This window comes from Argentina anserina, chromosome 6, assembly GCF_933775445.1.
Source record: "Argentina anserina chromosome 6, drPotAnse1.1, whole genome shotgun sequence".
In the NCBI taxonomy this organism is placed as follows: Eukaryota; Viridiplantae; Streptophyta; class Magnoliopsida; order Rosales; family Rosaceae; genus Argentina; species Argentina anserina.
Genome location: NC_065877.1, coordinates 6,715,639 through 6,735,618, shown reverse-complemented (window position 1 = coordinate 6,735,618; position 19,980 = coordinate 6,715,639). Strand labels below are relative to the sequence as shown.

Below are 19,980 nucleotides of genomic sequence, written 5' to 3'. Positions count from 1 at the left end.
AGCCAATACAGAGAGCAAGAAAAGTCTTTGTCAACCTATGGGGAAGGTTCAACGATGTGAGTAAGGGTTTTTCTTGACAGGAGCTTCACTTTTCCTGGGTTTATCACAACGTATATATATTATATAGGGCATAGCTTTGCATGAGAAGCTAGTATACGGTTATATGCATTCAGTTTTATCAAATCCACAGGCCACAGCTGAATGAGAAATCAACAGAACATATATTCTATCCAAAGTAATAGTGTAGGAATTAGTTCTCTCTTTACAATCACTGACCCACGTCAATCAGTGACTCGGGAACAAACTCAAAACTGGAAAACACAGAATGCACATTAGAAACATGAACCTTCTCGTTGCCATTACAAACAACTCCTGACAAGACTCAAACAATCTAAATGAAAAGTGTCACTTTCAAATGTGGATTCTTTCTTGTGTATCTGAGTCCTGAGTCACCGGGCTGCTTGATGCGCTTGAAGATTCAAAAGAACCTAGTCCCATATGAGATGCAAGAGTTGCTTGCATTGTGTCTGAAGCTGAATCCGGCATCTCAGTTGGGTTGCTGTAGGTCTTTCCTTTTGTATCAATGCTAAGATAATCAGTCAGAACTTTCTTCACGCCTAATCCGCGTTGAGGAGAAATCTTGGCGTTGGTCATAAATGGTGATCTTTCTACCCTGAGAGGGCTAGCTCGCTGTGCAGGTGAAAAATTTGGTGTGGCATAAGCTGTTTTATATGGAGTGCTTGAGATGGGCACTGATGTATATGGAATAGGAGTTGCCTTGTGTGAAATCACACTAACTTTGGAGATTGATGGGAATTGATCTGAATGCCTTGATGGGAACTGATCTGAATGTGTTGTCAAGTCATCTACATAAAGCAGATCATCAATGCGTGCCACGATGTTGAATGCCAGGCTCTCAAGAACCCTTGAATAGCTCTCCAAGATTGATTTCCCTACATCCTACACCAAATTAAAGTTAATCGATTAAGTAAAAAGGAATAAATAATCGAAGGACTAAATCAGAAGAAATTTTGGATTGAGAAGTAGTTGGGAACCTTATTGCACTGAATCTTGCTCATATCAAGGGATGTCTGTGGAAGACGGGGGAAGCGTTGCTTCAATGAAATTAAGAGACTTTCGGCTCTTTCTGCAAGTAACTCCCCTTTATCTGCATCAACAACCATCATTTCCTTAACCATTTCCCATGATGACTTTGAACTATTTCTGGTATTGTTATTTTTTGGTTTTGAGTTTGTCTTTTGGCGCCACAAGTAGATTGACGACTCGACTCTGTTGGCAATTTCTATAGCTTGATGTTCAGAGGACAGATCAAGGCAATCAAGTAGACACTCAGCTGAGAATTGATCTGATGAAATGTATCGATAGATAACATCACCTAAGCTTGCTCTTGCATTCTGAAACCAAGTTATAGCAAAAGCTCAACAACCATGTCTAAGTAAGTATATATATTTGCCAAATAACAGATATCACTGAATCTTGAGAATGTTTCAAACCTTTGGAAGAGCTTCCAGATATGATTCAGGGACTGCAATATCAGCTAAAGTGATACTATTGATCGCCATCGCAGCTTTAAGAATTTGATTCGTGCAATCACGCTTGTGCTGCAATTGCTTTCTTGTAGTTTCATGGAGTCCACCAGGAGGAACTCGGGGCACAGGAAGCCACCACTTCTCTTCTTGGCGCTGAAATGCTCTTCGGAAGGAGGTTGACCCATCAGCATCTGGAGCCAGAATGCCTTGGTCAACATACCAGAACTCTGTATCATTAAAACCATCTAATATTTCCTGCAAGAAGTGGCTAAATTCAGAACTAATCACATGAAACTGGATCTATATAGAAAAAGATAAGTACTTGAGAAGCTTACAAGAAGCATGTTATCCAATTTGCGAAGGGCGGGGAGATTAACATAAAGATCCGAGCGAGGTCTGCAACTCATGACCTGAATTCAGGTGCAAGCGAGTCAAAATAAGTTCAGGGAACTTTGTACCCCGTAACCAAAGGGTGGTTGTTGGACACTTCACACACTATTATCAGCTTATCACCAGTTATAAGCATAAAGTATGAGCATGCTTTTCATTTCAAATCTACCTTTTTAAAGTTTAGCAAAATGATATACATTGCTACATTTTAGCAAAAGGTATGCAGAAGGTAAGAAATTCAAATGTTCTGACAACTCATGCTGGAATCAGGTTGTACCTCCAATTTGCTTCCATCTGGGAATGTCTGCCAAGATGGTACCAACTCAACAATGTGATCACTCACACAAAGAAGCCATTCCATCTCTCTTCGCCACATTAATTTCTTCTCCCGCGGTAGAGGTTCTAGTCTCCAAAGTTGCCCAAATAGGGTTGCTACAGAATCAAACAAATCATACAAACATCAAAACCAACACTACAAGCTAGAATTTCAGGACATTGTGATAATGCATTACAATTCCATACCACAAAGATTAGTAATGGCATTTGATAAAGCCAATGCTGTAGAAACCCCATTTCCACAGCCTGACATATCTTCTCCAAGCAGCAATTTCGCAAACCTCTCCTTCATCAACTCGGTCTCTACAATACGATAAACCAAAATCAATAAATCATGCTCTGTATCTAATCAAACAAAACAACATGTACTCTATGAGTTTATGTGGCTTACTATGATTGAAATAGAGACAATACCTGATATCGTAGACCCTTGTTTCTGTAATTTCCTATCATCCAAATGGGCTTCAGTCCCATTCTCTTTAATACAATCTGGTGACTCAGATTTCTGAACAGGCCAACCCAATGAGGGTGGAGAAGATGACTCCTCAGAGCTACTGTGACTCTGCTCCTCATGCCCTGTAGTCTCAGATGTCAAAAAATCAGAACTTGAACAGCTCTCACGGCCCTTCTCCTCAATCTCGTTCAACTCCTCAGAGGTCTCAACTTTACCCACAATTTCATCAAGCCCCTCACTTTTCTCAACGAAACCCTCCATTGCAGCTTCTCCTTCTTCAATTGAATCACAAAACACAGAGTTGTTCACCACCATACCATTATAACTCAGCCTCCCTAAGCAACACGAATTAGAGATTCTAGCTCTGGAATAGAGGCTTCTTATGTACTTGGACAAGCAAAACCCAAAGATGGAAAATGGGTTCTGGGTATTGTCTCCTCTGTACCTCACCAATGGAAGACAAAGCTTGAGTTGTTGGTGATGGTTTTGTAGATGGGCTCCTTCTCTTTCCTCTTGGTGAGTGAAAGTTGCTTCCATGAGGCCTCAACCATGTCTGACAGTGAAAGGTAGCTGGTGAAATATGAGGGAAAATCTGGTAAACATTGGTGCTTTATTTATAACAACCAAAACGTGAAGCTAAGCATGAATCATGATAACTCAAACTTGCTCAAACACATGAACAAGGAGAGAGTGAGAGACCCCTATTTGAACTTCGAAGAGCGTATTCTTGTCCTTTCCAACATATTTAATCAAACAGTAAACTTTGAGTGACTCTGCCTCTCTGTTACTCTCTGCTTTGCTTAAACAAGATTTCAAAAATGATGACGGGATTAATAATTCTAAGTTGGGTTTGAATTACATGATAAAGAAAAGTCATGGGAGTCGTGTAATCAACGGATCAAACTCAATGATGTCTCCACCAGTTTATCCTTGATTATGTTGTTTTTGGGGGGGTTTTAAGCTCTGAGGGCAGTACTGGTTTTGGTGTTAAGTGACTGCTTTGCCCTTCTCCTCCTAAATTTACTGATCTTGTTCATTGATCAAGATTAATGGACTTTTTTGACCCAAAAAATGGACTTTCAATGAAAATATAAAACAAAGTTACGGTCATATGGTAGACAAGGTTTTGTAAACTAACTAATTAAACTTCGATCGGTATGATCTCGCTGACAAATTTTATTTACAAAACTACTAGTAAAAATCATAATTCCAGTTAATAAAATAAGTGATTAATGTTTTTTTTAGTACAAAAGTCAATAAGATTTAATTCAGTAATAGTACAAAGATAACCGACCCGTACAGCCCGACTATAAGAGTCATCTTATCTGGTCATTAAAACCTAGAAAACTAAGCTTACAGAGCCAAAAACATGCACATACAATGAATACCGTTTATAGCACCATTATTTCATTGTGTAGTAAAACTTAGAAGATAAAATAAATGGTTGCAACCAAGCCTTCTAAACACAGTGACTAGACTCAATTAATCTAAATTAGTAGTGGAGGATGCGAACTTCTCCACGACTAGTGTTGTCTGATATTGGGTCATAAACACCCAAACTACCCAAGCCCACCACGAGAGACAAACCCAATCCATTCAGTGAAAATGATAAGCCCTAGCAGGCCCACCACAACAGAGGCCCAAATCTCGATCCGAGTCTCCCCAACAAGCAAATCTACTGGCAAACCAACACTAACACCCTCCGACGCCAAGTCACCAACCTCTCTGCCAACCACCAAGGATTCCAGCATCCAACCAGAACCATCGAAAGGACAAAAGTCACCAGCTCCGCCGGTATCCAAAGTAGAATCACCAAAGCCCCCGGAAGACATCCAATCGCTGCTCTGCTCCAGCCACCATTGGAAGCTTGAATGCTCAGCCCAGTAGGCATAATCAAAACCGACACACCTGATTCTAACCTCAAGACTGGGTCAAATCCCGAAGTTGCCCACCGCCCTTAGACTTCCAACCAATGTTCTAAAACTCGGTCAACTCGGCCGAGTACTCGGCACTCGGCTAGTTACTGAGTCGATTTTGACCTACTCAGTACCTTTACTCGACGGGAAGAAAATCGGCCGAGTACTCGGTCCAACTCGGTCAATTCGGTCAGAAAAAAAAAAGCAAGATTTTAGAGTTGTTTCGGATCTTACTAGTGAAAGGGTTGGAGAGGAATCAGAGTGGATGGTAGCTAACCTAGGAGAGGTCCTAGAATCAAAGAAATTAGAGAACTTGATGAGGATGATTTTATATCCGATGATGAAGAGGAAATAGATGACTTGAGTTTTTATTTTGAGTCGGATTCGGAGGGAGTACAAGATAGATATAGAGAAGAAGAATTTGAGGCATAGTTACATATGCTTGGGATTGTTTGCAAGAATTGAATTTGGTATGCTTTTATTACTTATGTTATTGTAATGGACTAATGGTTGTTTTTTATTTTTTTGATATTATTATCTCTTAAATATTGTAATATTTTATGGACTATTTTTATTATTTTGGACATTATATATTAGATTATATGTTTTAAAAATAAAAAAAAATCCAGAAATTAGAATCCGAGTACTCCCCAAGTACTCGGCCGAGTACTCCTCTACTCGCTACTCACCGGCCGACCGACCGACTACCGAGTAGCGAGTTTTAAAACCTTGCTTCCAACAGGTCGAGCCAATCTGTTCACATCACCCTCGCCAAGGAGGGGAGGCAGAGAAAGGTTCCCTGACACCTAATTCATTTCACCAGTGAAACCAATCACAAATTACAAGCCAAGAATCAAGCCGAAGACGATAAGAACCTTGAGATTTGGGAGATTTGTCAATAAAATTGACGATACTTTTTTTTTCTTTGATTTTCCAACTAATTTGGTTAAGAAAAAAAATTGCTTCTTTTATACTTTTGTAACTAAATTTGAAGTTCGCATTATTTGTAGATGTAATGGCCAAATTGTTATCAAAGTGCCGATTATATTATCTAAATTATAATGAAGTTTTTGTCTTTGTGACTAATTAGGCATACAAATGTCATTTCCACTTGCAATTTACCTTGGGAACTTCAATATGTGCTTAAACAAAGATTTACTATTACAGTGCCTTTCATTATACTAATGACAGATCTTATTGGATCAGTTTAAACAGTGTAGACATCCATATGGATCAAGTATTAAAAGCATTTTTCATGAAGATGACCAAATTTGTTTGCAAGGAGTTGGGATCCATAATTTTGCAATAAATCTTAATAATAAATATGTAATGACTTTGTCTATTCTGCCTCTACCATCATCTTATATTATGAACTCATTATGATGATTGTGCCGGTTGTTCTAACAGATCGATCAGATCGAAATATTTACAAAGAAAGGCTCCTGTCAACCACAATACAGTTTGCACCTTGGTTGATATTGACAGATAATTTGAAAAGACGTAGAGGGAAAGACTGATGCTTCAATTACAAGCTCATATATATTGATTCAAAAGATATATATTTGAAAGAAGAGAATAGCTGGATCTACATGTTTATAATGCTGTGCTTTCTTTTTTCCGCTTTTAAATTGTTGATTTATGGATCCTTGTTAAAGCTTGTGTTTCCATTAAAGCTTGGCTTGTGATATCTATAGTCCTAGTTCAAGATTCTATCACTTCGATCTACAAGTGTGAATAATGAAAATGACGCAAGCATAACGGAACCAAGTTCCCGCTTTCAAATTTCATAATCGAAGTGACACTGGAAGATATACGTACTACATTGCCACGACGGCATAATTGATAGTTTGATACCCTAGCCTGAATGCCTGAATCGGACATCACTGATATACCAAAAAGATTTAGGATTTTCGATCAAGTAATCAAGCTTTAAAATTAATCTTAACCGGCTAATTAAACTCAACTTTAGCCAGTACCAATTCTAGGTCTCTATCTCGTTGAAGTTGCCGAGAGAATTAGTATAGCTAGACAACTGCAAACAGAATCCAATTTCGATGCTTGTTGTTGTAGATCCGCACCAACTATGATCATATGTATATCTTGGGTTAAGTACGAGCTTAGTAACATAAAATAAATTGGCCGGAGTTTCACTAATTAATAATAATTTATGATAAAAACCTAATAAGAATAACAAGAACGAAAAATAGAAGCTTACATGCATGAAGATAAATTGACTACGTACGTACTCAGAAGAGTATCAATTGCTTGCAGCTAATTAGGTTCTCAATGGCAGACAATGAGATTATCCCGTTGGGAAATTAATTAAGTAGCAACTTTAGTCCAAATTGGATGATTTTAATAACGACACCAACTAATTAGTCATTTAACTTTAGTTGAATATCTTCATGCAACTGATCGATGCAAATCCCAGCTAACTGTACGTGAGTATAATCAGTCCAATTAATTTGGTGAAATAGTTGTTATCATACCATACAAGGTTTATATTAAGTTATAAGCTGATAAAGTTTTATATTGATACAATCCATATATTAGTGAAGTTAATTAGAGAGGATTATTGCTTCCAATGGTCTATTGGTTATGTAGATGAGAATCAATAATAAAAACAAATAGCAATAAGGTGTCTATAAATTAATCTATATATTTCTTTGTTGTTAACTTGACTCCTAACGATTACGAAGCTATAGTGAACTTATCGTTCCTAATTTGTTTGCAAATGGTTCCTAATTTGAATAAGCGAAGAGGTAAAGACTAAAACTTGTGTATGAAGCTGCTCGTAAAGATGTGTATATTTCATGGTTAAAGTCTGTTTTTCTTTTTCTTTTTTATTATGAGCCTCAGCTCCCTTCCTGCCCAGTTTCTTTCCAAAAAGAGCAATGTCCACAAGTTCAGAACTTCGAAAATTTGATCTACCACAATTCATTTAGCATATACATATTGCATGGTTTGAAATAATAAAATGGTTGATCGACATCAACTAGCATTTTGTATAGTGATTTGGCACAATGGTGCATATCTCATTCTCGCTAACAAAGTCTTGGTATCAATTAAGTTTGACTGTCCAAACCCTTTTGATCAAACAAACGATAATTTAACTACCTATATATTTGAAACATATTATATACCAAGAGACTTATAGTAATACGTTATAGACTTATAGTTGATCATCAACTTTCACAGTTTGTAATGTAGATCTATCAGAGTTATTAGTTATTACTCTCATTTTATAGAGGCACTGAGGATCGGTATACTTCAGTTGTCCTACTGCATTGAATTGGGAGTGCCGAGATGGTGCCGGACCTTAACGGCCGAGTCAATACATCCAATTTTGGGGTTCCTGACAAACTCATCCTTGCGAGGCCCAGTTCATCTTGTTGATATGAACATGTAACCCAGAATTAAGGGCCTAATTGCTAAGCCTTAATCAAAAACATCATGTACTATTCACGCATACATCATAATAGGAAAAATGCATAATTGACAATTTGCTACCTTAGGATTCATAGTAGTGTCAATTTGCTACCCTAGGAATTTTTTCTGCCATTTTGCTACTCTAGGATTCCTAATTGGCCAAATTGCTACCCAAACACAATTTCTGTTACTTTTTTCGTCAAAGGCTAATCCGTGCATAGCACGTACGGGTATTTTTTTTATAATTTTACTTTTTATATTGTCTAAGTTTCCAAAACCAAACTGTTGTTACTGATGATTTATAGAGAGTTCCATTCAAATTCTATTCTAGAGAATCACAGCAAAAACGGAAGCTCACATAATCGAAAAAGTAAAGCATTAGACATTCAATTCACTGCATGCTTGTACTTAAATCCAATTGACCCTACAAAACATAATATACAAGTTCAATATAAGTTTTATCCCATGTCTGGGAATTTGATCATTAAATCAAAATCTCATAGTTTTATCTCGTGTATGAGAATGAGATCAAATGACCTAACCAAAATTGGTCCATAAAAAAACTACTAGTCAGGACTTCAACCCAACTAAATATCACAAAAATTGTCACCCTACTCTTAAGGTCTGATGTTTTAAAACCTCTATAGTCTCCAAGTTCTTCCTGGAACAGAAGAGTCACACGAAGCTTGCCTTGCGTGGCCTCCTTGATTTATCACTCTGCTGCTACTTGCTGCTGATGGCACAAGACTTCCTTGTTGATTTGGTGTCCCCCTCCCTCCTCTGCCAGCTCTACCTCCTTCCGCACCTCCTCTCCCAACTTTACCTCCTCTACCAATTCGACCTCCTCTGCCAACTCTACCTCCATGTACACCTCCTATGCCAACTCTACCTCCGCGTAGGCCCTGCCAACAAATGTACTTTTTAATCAAATAAATTTTCTAAAAATATAAAAAGTAAATGTGTCAGCTTAATTCTTATTGTACTTGAGTTGGCATATGTGAGATCACATTTGCTTGAATTGGTGTGTTGGCTTGAGGTGGTGTGTTTGAGGTGCAACTAGCTTGAGCATGTCCAACCTTATTCTGAACATATATTAAATTTATAATCCAATCATAAGGTGACATCAAAAAAATATATATAACAACAAGTGCAAATGACTAACTTGAAGGCAGCTTGTTCTATTGTGGCCTTCACCCCCACAAACCCGGCAAATGACAATAACATCGTATCTGGGCAACTTAGTTGCACCTTTTAGGATCTCACCTTGCTCTTTTATCCTACTTTTCTTTGGTCTTCCTGCTTGTTTACGAATTTTCAGAGGTCTAATGGCAGTCTGTCCAGTTTTAGGCCACAAATCTTGACTGGACATAGGGCAAATATAGTGAGCATATGCTCTATCATATGATGCTCTCTTGTAATAGCTATGAACGTAATACAATGGATTTCTTTGCATCCAACATATTGATGCTATTGCATGATAACAAGGAATGCCACAAAGATTCCATTTCCTACATGAACAAGTTTTCCTCTCTAAGTCTACATAAAACTTCCTTCCATGAAGATGAGTGACTTCATAATGTCCTCTAATTGAAATATCAACAATGCATAAGTCACCATCCTTCTTATTTTTCTCAACAATATCAAATATTCTTGGGCCAGCCTCTTGTGTCCACCTTTTCTCTCTTTGTTTTGCCATCCTTAGCATCAAGTAAATCCTTAACCTCTCCAGCATGATTAATATAGGCTGATCCCTGGCAGGTATGATTGCTGAATTGAATGCTTCATATAAATTATTAAGAAGAATATCACATTTAGGGGCAATTGTAAAATGTGATATACTCCAATGATTTGGTGACCTACCAGGTTCTTGGAACCAATCACATGCCTCTTTTGATTGCTTAAATAACATGTCCATTTCTGCTTCAAACCAAGGAATAGTTGTTGATTTTGCAGCACCCCACATTGTTTGCTTCAATCCAAGCCCAGCATGACCAGCTCCCTTGAAATTGTTATAGAAGTGTTTGACACAATGTCTATGTTCGGCACTTGACACCAAGTCTTTGATTGCTGCCTCTAAGCCCTTATGTTTATCACTTATGAACACCCAATTAGTTCCATCATTTTGAATTCCCATATCAACAACAAAAATATCAAGAAACCATGTCCAACTATCTCGATTTTCCAATTCAGCAATAGCAAATGCTATTGGAAACATGCCATTTGTTAGCATCAATACCAACAACACTTAAAAGATGTCCTTTATGTGGACCCTTAATGTGACACCCATCAAGACCAACAACAGTTCTACACCCTTCAAGAAAACCTGTCTTAAGAGCTCCATAACACACATACATCCTCAAAAAAATAGGTTCTTCATTCCTCACCTCAGTTTTGATTATCACAGTAGTTCCTGGATTAACTCTCATTAGTTCTTCTCCATAATCTCGAAGCATACCGTACTGCTCTTCGATGCTCCCTTTAATACTGTTTGCAGCCTTTTGTCTTGCTTTGTATACTTGATCTTTTGTCACTATAATGCCATACGTATTCTTCACAGTAGTAATAAAATCACCTATCTTTATCTTGGGGTTCAATCTAATCTCTTGATCAAACCTTGCAGCCAACCAAGTAGAAGTGTCAAAGCAGTTGCTAGTGAGTCTACCACACGAATGCTCTTGTACATACTGTTTCACCCTAATGGTAGGGCCTTTTTCCCCCACAAAGCCTGCACATAGTAAAAATTGACATTTTGTTGCTTCAACCCCTTTACATTCTACCTTTACCCTATGTGGCTGGTTTACTTTAAATGCTAATGGTTTCCCAGTGCATATGCTAAACTCTCTTATAGCTTCTCTACATTCCTTCATACTAGAAAATTTTAATCCCAATGTCATATCGGGATGTCTCAAATCAGTTTCCCTCCTATATGTTTTGAACTTTGGAGTTTTTCTCTTGGGTTTTGGCACATGAGCCTCATCATCAGTATAGGAGCTTTCAACACTTCCCATTTCATCACTACCTCCATAATCAGATGAATCTTCTCCAAATTCAACTTGATGATCAAATGGTCTTTCATCTACAACAATCTTTTCAAACTGTTGTAGATCTTCTTCTACATTCTGAACATAATGCTTATCAATCCAAATTCTTTATCATTAGCATCTTCATCTAGCTCATCATCACTTTCATATTCACTTGATTCAGTATCAGTGCATTCAATATATTCATTATAGTCAACATGGTAATCACCAAAATCTTCCATAACACCAACATACACATCATGAAGAGCTGTAAAGATAATATTATTCCGACATGAGGATAAAAAAGGATTATAATGCATTTTAATCAACCTAAACCAACTACTGCAGCCCTAAAATATACAAAAGAGTAGGGTGGGCACGGGACAGGATGGGACGGGACGAGGCTCATCCCATGTCCCGTCCTACTCTTTTGAATCGGGACGGGATGAGGGTTTTTAAGAATGTATCACACTCGGGATTAATCTCAGTTGGGACGGGACGGGACGGGACAAATCCCACCTTTCTATGAAGTTGAATAAAAACCTATATTTTTACTTTTTCATAACAAAGTAACATTCAATAATGAAATTTTAACAAAAAAAATGCATATTATGTTCAAAATATTATAATTTACCATTATTATTTGAGTGGATATAATTTTGGAGTTATTAAGAACATAAATTAGTTTCATTTTGATACAAATATATAAGAATTTTTAAGTTTTCATTAATGGTGGGACGGGACGGGACGAAGCGGGATAGAAATTATTCGTCCCACGTCTCATCCCACTATTATGAAACGGGACGGGATCGGGACGGGACGAACGTTTTTAGACCTCCGTCCCGTCCCGTCCCTATGAATTTCGGAACAGGATCGGGACGAGATCAGGATTTCCGTTTTTTATGTCCACCCCTACAAAAGAGAAATAAATTGAACTAAGCTTTGAAGTTATAAACAATACATCTATAAGAATAAACAATGAATCAACATGCACTAAGTATACTAACATATTCTAATTTCATGGAATCTAGTTCAAACAACACTAACAATTCGGGACCACCCTAATTGAAACAAGAATTTACACAAACTTAGATACATACCCTAATTTAAAAAATTTAGAATTGGGAGGAAATTGTAGAAATAGAGATCGAAAATCAGAGCACTTATGCTGAGTAGGAAAATTTCCAACATCCTCCATATTGACAGAAATCTTCAATAGCTCCCAAATATTCGAATTGAGATTGAAACCCAGACTTCCAAAATTGTTTTGGGATTTGATTTTCGAGGTCGGAGTACCTAAGAACCTTCCTAACTATTTGCGGGTCGCTAGATTTTCAAATTTTGTTTGAATTCTTTCATTGATCTAAAAGATGAAGAACATTAAATTGGAAAGGCATGTCGACTGAAGTGAGTGAAGTCGAAGGGGATGCGAGGGTTTAAAGATAATCTGACTAAAATTACAAAAATACCCGCACGTGTTATGCACGGTTAGCCTTTGACGGAAAAAGTAACAGAAATTGTGTTTGGGTAGCAATTTGGCCAATTTAGGAATCCTAGAGTAGCAAAATGGCAGAAAAATTCATAGGGTAGCAAATTGACACTACTATGAATCCTAAGGTAGTAAATTGGCAATTATACCTAGGGAAAATGAGAATCTAGATACAGTTGACATCTCATGATTTGATGAGCTATGCTTTCTTATACTTGAAATCTCTATCTGGGTTTGTGTGTTAATTTTTACTTGACTTCTAGATAAGTATGGATGGTGTTTACATTATACAGAGGGATTATCTGATTAATTGTATAGTTAACGACGACTCATTCCAAAGTCCAAACATGTTTTTGATACCAACTTGCCTTCTCTCGTTTTAGTGAAATATTCGTATATGTTTGGCTCCGAGTATTGTCCAATTGCATTCATTAAAGTTCGGAGGAAGATTGTATTCCATAGATAAAACCTGGTTGTCTCCTTAATATTTGTTTAGGGTACGTTACGCACTAAATTTAAAGTATTTGTAATGAAAATTGTAAAGTATGTGTACGGTTGTAGGACAAGATACTCAAACTCCACCAACAGCACAATTTAAATGATTTGTTGACTACTGAACAAACTTAGAGCTCAATGAGGAAACTGCTTCCCCTGGGTAAGTTCAGACAATACTGCATGAAAAACAAGCCGATTACCAATAACAACTAAACTAATTAAGAGTAGTTCGAGACTAGTTACTAATACTATCAGAGATGGCCGAGGAGGAAATGAAGTTGTATGGAACTTGGAGGAGCCCATATATAGTCGCAGGGTTGAAATAGCTCTGAAGCTCAAAGGAAGAAGACCTGACCAACAAGAGCCCCTTGCTCCTCAAGTACAACCCATCCTCAAGTACAACCCGGTTCACAAGAAGATCCATGTGCTCGTTCATGGTGAGAAAGTAATTGCATAGTCCCATGTCATTCTGGAGTACATCGATGAGACCTGGAAGGGATATGACATACTGCCTAAAGATTCTTGTGAAAATGCTAAGGCGCGCTTCTGGGCTAGGTTCATGGATGAGAAGGTATTGGTACTCATCTGTACTTTCCTAAATATAACGTTTCCTTACCCTATACCTGATCGATGTTTATATAGAAAGATAGTGAATCTGGCGTAAAGATTGATCGACAAATATTTGATGACATACCATGCTAACTAACGTGCTACTGTATTTTATCTGTTTATAGTGTATTCCTGCGCTAAAGAAAGCTTGCGCGAGCTTTGCTGAGGAGCGCGAGAAGGCCGTGGAAGAAGCATGTGAGCTTCTGGAACTACTTGAAAATGAGCTCAAGCATAAGTACTTTGGAGGAGACTGCATTGGACTGGTGGACATTGTTGCCAACTTCATAGGCCATTGGCTTAAAGTAGTTCAAGAAGTCGTGGGAGTGGAACTGCTAACCATAAAGAAATTTCCCAAGCTATGTGAATGGAGTGAGCACTCTGTCTGCCACCATGCTGTTAAGGAATGTCTGCCTCCTAAAGACAAGCTTCTCGCTGTGTACCATTCTCAGTTTTCGCACTTTGGAAGCGCTACTACTTCTAAGTAAATGGTTCGATCAAAAATGCCCTTATAAGCATTTCATGGATCATAAACACATATCAAATCAAATGAATATGGAATGTACATAAATAAAGTCATGGTGAAGCTTCTTTTACATAAATATGGAAAATAGGCTCAAGACGGGAAAAAATTACAAGCTCCCAAACATAAATTTAAATACAAAAGTCAAAATATTATGAAAAAAATTCATTGTATCACTTAAATATGACTCATCTTACATTTTTAGGGGTTTTATATCTATAGTTTTGCATGTGTGGGTGTACATATGCCGGAATGAGCTTTTGTTTATCCTCTTTGTTTGAGTTTATCAGACATAGAATGTCATATTCTTTTGTCCCCCTCCTTTGTTAAAAAAAAAAAAAAGGTTTCACAAAAAAAAAATCTTACATTTTTAGATGCAAAAGTACTAATTTAAATATGAATAATCAAGTTGTTCAACAATATCAAATTCTTTGGATATCATAGCTAAACCATGAACAACTCAAAGCCAATTACCAATCCAACAATTTCAAAAGATAAATCTTAGATAATATCATATACAAAGTCTTAGACAAATAACTTTATGAAATAGAAAAATAATACTGAAACATGGAGAATTTTAAATGGAAAAAGCTTGCGTACAACATAGTTTATACGTATGCGTCAAAACTCTCTCTCATTAGCACATTTCGGGAATACAAATATATGATTTCAACCGTTCAAAAGTTTAATTTATCACTAAAAATCAATTCTGTAAAAAATAAATATAAACAAAAATCATTTACTTGGTCCATTGCAACAAACACGTGAACAGTCATGGTGAAAGTAAGTAGTATCATGATTAACCGTCAATTTGTTTGATGCAATCGACTATAAAATTTATTTTTGTTTATATCAATTTTTTGCAAATATGATCTTTATTAATTTATTAAACTTTTGAATGGTTTAAATTTTTTATTTACATTTTAAAAAGTGTACAAATGAGAGAGAGTTTGGACGCATATGTACATACTAGGTTGTACACAAGTTTTTTCCATCTTAAACAGTAAAACCCTAAAACCAAAAGTGGAAACAAATTCAGAAAGAAAAAAATCTTGAATAATAGATAAAGATTAAACGATCTATATTCATATCTCTTATGATTACGTTGAAAATAATTGCATGTCTTCAAATCTGGATTTTTTTTCATTAAAGTGAAGAAGAGAGAGAGAGAGAGAGAGAGAGAGAGAGAGAGAGAGAGAGAGAGAGAGAGAGAGAGAGAGAGAGAGAGAGAGTGTGTGTGTGTGTGTAAGAGAGAAAATAAAATGAAGGAAACGGCAATTCATTAGGAAGAATAGCAACATACATGCTAATCTCCCCTTTAATAAGTTTTAAATTTTTTATTTTAGTAAGGAGCTGAAATTTTTTTTTGAGGCCCTAAAATTTTTGGGACCCTAGACTTGTGCTCCCGCTGCTCAAGAAATTGTTCAAAATGGGGAACAAGGCTAGCTCCTTGTGTGCATTGTTATTTTATATATAGATCATCAGTTTTATTAGTTTCTTTCAAATTTTTGTGCGCATTTTATGGATTATCTTTGTATAGATAACTCCATATCGTAGTTTGTACAATCTCAACCCAGTGGAGCATTTTACTTTCATTTAAGAAAAACAGCTTTCTAGTTATAAAATGCATTGAGATACTTCGATATCGCCGCATCTCCGGGGACTCCACCAAACACAACCTTGCTTTTCTCCTTAATGGCCAAAATCGTCGCGAAGAAAGCAGAAATTATGGGCACGAAGGACCATGAGAAGGTTGTGGAAGAGGCTTGTGAGAATCTGAAACTGCTTGAAAACGAGCTCATGGGTAAAAAGTTCTTTGGGGAATAAGACGTTGGATATGTAGCGATCCTAAATTTTAAACAGTATAATTTTAAAATTTAGAACATTAACATTCTAAAATAATCTCAATATAATTGAAATTACAATATAGTTGTTGAATATTAATTTTGAGTTCAAACAAATAACTCAGCTACAACTTGAATCCAAACTCACTGTTTACACTTAAGTAAATAAATACAGTTGTAAGATTTCACTCGAGCCTCACCAAACTAAAAGAACTGAAGTCAAAATAGCAAACTGCTCGACTCTCCTATTGTAACTACGTACTACTTGCAACACTTCCCCCTGCACCATTGGTTGGTACACCGGGATTGCAAACACAAACTCGGTCAGCTTCACAGCTGGTATGAGTAAACTGAATATAACTACTCAACAGATAAACAACAACAATATCATGTAACAACGGCAATAGATAATGCATCAGATGTAAATCAAAGTTAAGTTCTCAACTTAACATCATCATCTCAACAACAATAACACTACGCCCATCACACATTCTATAACACTCTCTCTACCTCTTACTCAAGGTCCAACTCACACCACTAAAACAAGAAAACAATTACTGAATCATGCAGGAAAACGTAGTTCAGAAATTCATGTATAACAAAAAGAAAAGCACAAAAGAAAATAATTGATTCCTGCATAATATCTTAGTTTAGAAATCACTTAATAAACAATAAGATACAAGAGATAAGTAAACAAACAACAAACACAACAAAACACAAACATAAAGAAAACACGAACTTCACTCAACACCACTAGCATCATCCTAGACGATACTTAACAAGACATGAAATATATCAATCCACGCATGATATACACACCACAAATAACACGTACAATCTATATCAATTCACGCATGATATATATACATACCACAACCAACACGTACAATATATATCAATCCAAGCATGATTTATATATAGCACCACGACTACGGCAACCACTTCCCACACACGCAACTCTACTCCTGAGGTTAAGGCAACCCAAAGTCACTCCTCAAAACAGACCAACGACCAATCCACTTACTCTAATCTATACATGAGGTTACGGCATCCCGAAGTCACTCCCCAATGTAGACAACACTCAAGCAACACACACAAAGCTATTCACGAGGTTACGACAACCCGAAGTCACTCCCCAGAATAGTCAACACAAAACTCACACACAACTCTACTCCTGAGGTTACAGCAACCCAAACTCACTACTCGTAATAGTCATCACAAGACTTGCACACACAACGCCAACCCACAACACTCACTCATACCAAAAATAACATACAAGAAAACAAATAGTGAATCCTGCATGAAATCGTAGTTCAGGAATTCACGTCACACGAAATAAGATAAGAAAAGTGAAATCCATGCAATAAGTTTAGTTCAGGAGATTACATAGCACACAAGAACAAGTAGTGATTCCTGCAGAGTAGCGTAGTTCAGAAAATCACTTAACATACAGACAAGTCTAAGAAATAAGAAACCAGACTCCTACATCACAGCATTTAACATAGTCCTTAACCATTAACCTTTTTTCAAAACCATATCAATAAAATCATGTTTTACTTACCCATGGACCGCAGTTGATCAACTCCATATATTTTGAAAATAAAACATATTTATCAAGATTTAGTAGGTTAATGGCCCAGAGACTATGTCAACACCTTCACTATCACAAATAACAAATAATATAAAACAACTCACATTTAACATGACCCTCCTATCCAGCAACCTTTCAAATCATTTTACTAAAATTCTATTTTTACTTACCCATGGACCGTTGACGATCAAGTCCATATATTTTCAAAACAAATATATTTTTAGAATGATTTTAAGGTTGATCGATCAAGAATCACGCTAACAGGCACATCATCACGAAATCTCACAACAATGTCAAACATCCACAAACCATTCCATTTTCGCCCCTTGAGCCGCCACTAACCAAAACACACACACTCAAACAATTTGCCAACAAGGCCTCCACCAATGCACATCACATTCTCATATTCATTTGCCAAAAAGACCGCCACTCAAGGAAAAACACACACTCACACTTTTCATATGCCAACATAGCCGCCACTAAAGCAAACAACTCAAATCCAATCACATCACATCAATCGTACCAGAATATACATTTCATTTCCTTCCGGTCAAACAAAGCAACCAACACTTCAACTATACAATTATCCTCCACAACCTCCAATATACCAAGAGATACATTTTATTCTATCTCGGTCTCATCCACTACAATCAATATAAACCAACAAAATGCGCACAATATCTAAAAGCGAGAAATAAAATATAACAACATATAAACAATGAAATTATACACACGTTCTCATTATCACTTAGAGGTATATATATATATATATATATATATATATACTAATCTCACAACATACAAATAATCAACGCATACTAAATACGCCATGGATAACTAGCTTAACGTGAGGTTTACTCACATTTTCGCTCCCACTAGCACCTTTGCAACCTCAAGTGAGATTCACTCACTTGGTTCCACTATCACCTAAGTGACAAGAAAGAATCACTTAGTAACCAAACAAACCAAATAATAAGCACTTCATAATTTTCGGCAAAAATGTTGAAATTACTAAGGTCACCCATGCTACACACTAGTGGCATTTACTCCAACCTCTTCACCCTCTTCTTCTCTTATTTCCCCAAACCAACATTTCTAAAATGCCAGAACTTAACTAAACAACTTCCCCAAACAATATCATGTCACTCCCAAACTGCCCCCTCAAACCTCCCTTGTTTTCCAAAAGAACAATTTCACTACCCAAAACACCAAAACAATGGCCTAACTACTTCCACTATATCAAAATCTCTCACATGAATTTCTTCCAACACTTTTCGTGCATTCCCTTAAACTCTTTCACTTCTCACAACCAATATCCCAAAACTTACAACACCTCTTGACCTTCAAATAACTCACCATTACCACTAAGAACACCACCAAACAACAAGATAACATAACTATCAAGGAACGAAATACACCAAGGTTGAGCTCCTTAAGTCATTGCCCAAAATCAGCAGCAACCAACCAGCAGCTTTACTAGTGCCTCAAGGCCTCCTCCCACCGGCTACAGCTGCATCAGCATTCCACAGGGGCAGCAGCAACAACTTTCTCTGGAGAAGAAGAAAAGCAACTCGGGAGGGAGAGAGATAAAATAGCTTCTTCTGAAAGAAGAAGAAAAAAAGAAGAAGAAGAAGAATAAACAAGGAAAGAAGAAGAAGGCGAAAACAGAGAAAAAGAGTCGGTTAGAGAAAAAGATATTTCCTCAAATAGTTTTCAATTTTCACCCCTCCTCTTCAATTATAAAAACTCTCATATGACCTCCGATTAAATCGTGTTACGTGTCTACGAACTCGTATTGACGAGCTCTATAACTTTCGTGAATGAAGTTTTCTGGAAATAGCGACAGATTTAAAAGTCAACTTTTGAGTCAATTGAATTTAATCAAATAACGACTTATTGGTTCTCGAACCAATTTCTACTTGAATAAATGCTATTTAAAGACGTATAACAAGATTATAACTACTTTATCCATTCCATTAAACTCCGAGAATTACAAAAAATGAAAACAAATATTCGGGTTATTACAAGATATGTGGACATTGAAGTCAGCTTCATAGGAAGCTACGGGCTCAGAGATCTTCAAGAAATTGTAGGACTGGAGCTCTTAACAAAAGAGAAATTTCCGAAGCTATGTGAATGGAGTGATGAGTTTATCAACCATGCTGTTATTAAGGAAATTCTGCCTCCTAGAGATAAGCTTATTGCTTTCTTCCGCACCCGCTTTGGTCCAAAGCCATAGATGACCGATATGCATCTTTCGTCTGTTGATAGACAATAATAAATGTGGTATTCTATGTGCCAAATTCTGTTGGTGAGTTTTGGATAGATACGCCTTAC

General features: G+C 36.8%; 2 protein-coding genes and 1 pseudogene across 2 annotated transcripts; 1 reads left to right on the top strand and 2 right to left on the bottom strand.

Moving 5' to 3' along the window:
- Nucleotides 1-206: 206 nt before the first annotated feature.
- Nucleotides 207-3,483, bottom strand: LOC126799770 (rop guanine nucleotide exchange factor 7-like). The gene is made up of 7 exons (XM_050527036.1): nt 2,691-3,483; nt 2,463-2,579; nt 2,218-2,372; nt 1,886-1,960; nt 1,515-1,805; nt 1,056-1,415; nt 207-960 (listed from the first exon to the last, which is right to left on the bottom strand). The coding sequence occupies exons 1-7, from the start codon at nt 3,265-3,267 to the stop codon at nt 412-414; spliced, it is 2,124 nt and encodes a 707-aa protein (XP_050382993.1). The 5' UTR covers nt 3,268-3,483; the 3' UTR covers nt 207-411.
- Nucleotides 3,484-8,716: 5,233 nt separating this feature from the next.
- Nucleotides 8,717-11,303, bottom strand: LOC126796756 (uncharacterized). Its single transcript, XM_050523491.1, has 4 exons — nt 11,271-11,303; nt 10,399-11,194; nt 9,238-10,277; nt 8,717-8,977 (listed from the first exon to the last, which is right to left on the bottom strand). The coding sequence occupies exons 1-4, from the start codon at nt 11,301-11,303 to the stop codon at nt 8,717-8,719; spliced, it is 2,130 nt and encodes a 709-aa protein (XP_050379448.1).
- A 2,033-nt stretch (nt 11,304-13,336) lies between these two features.
- Nucleotides 13,337-14,173, top strand: LOC126796755 (glutathione S-transferase U8-like; annotated as a pseudogene).
- Nucleotides 14,174-19,980: the final 5,807 nt, after the last annotated feature.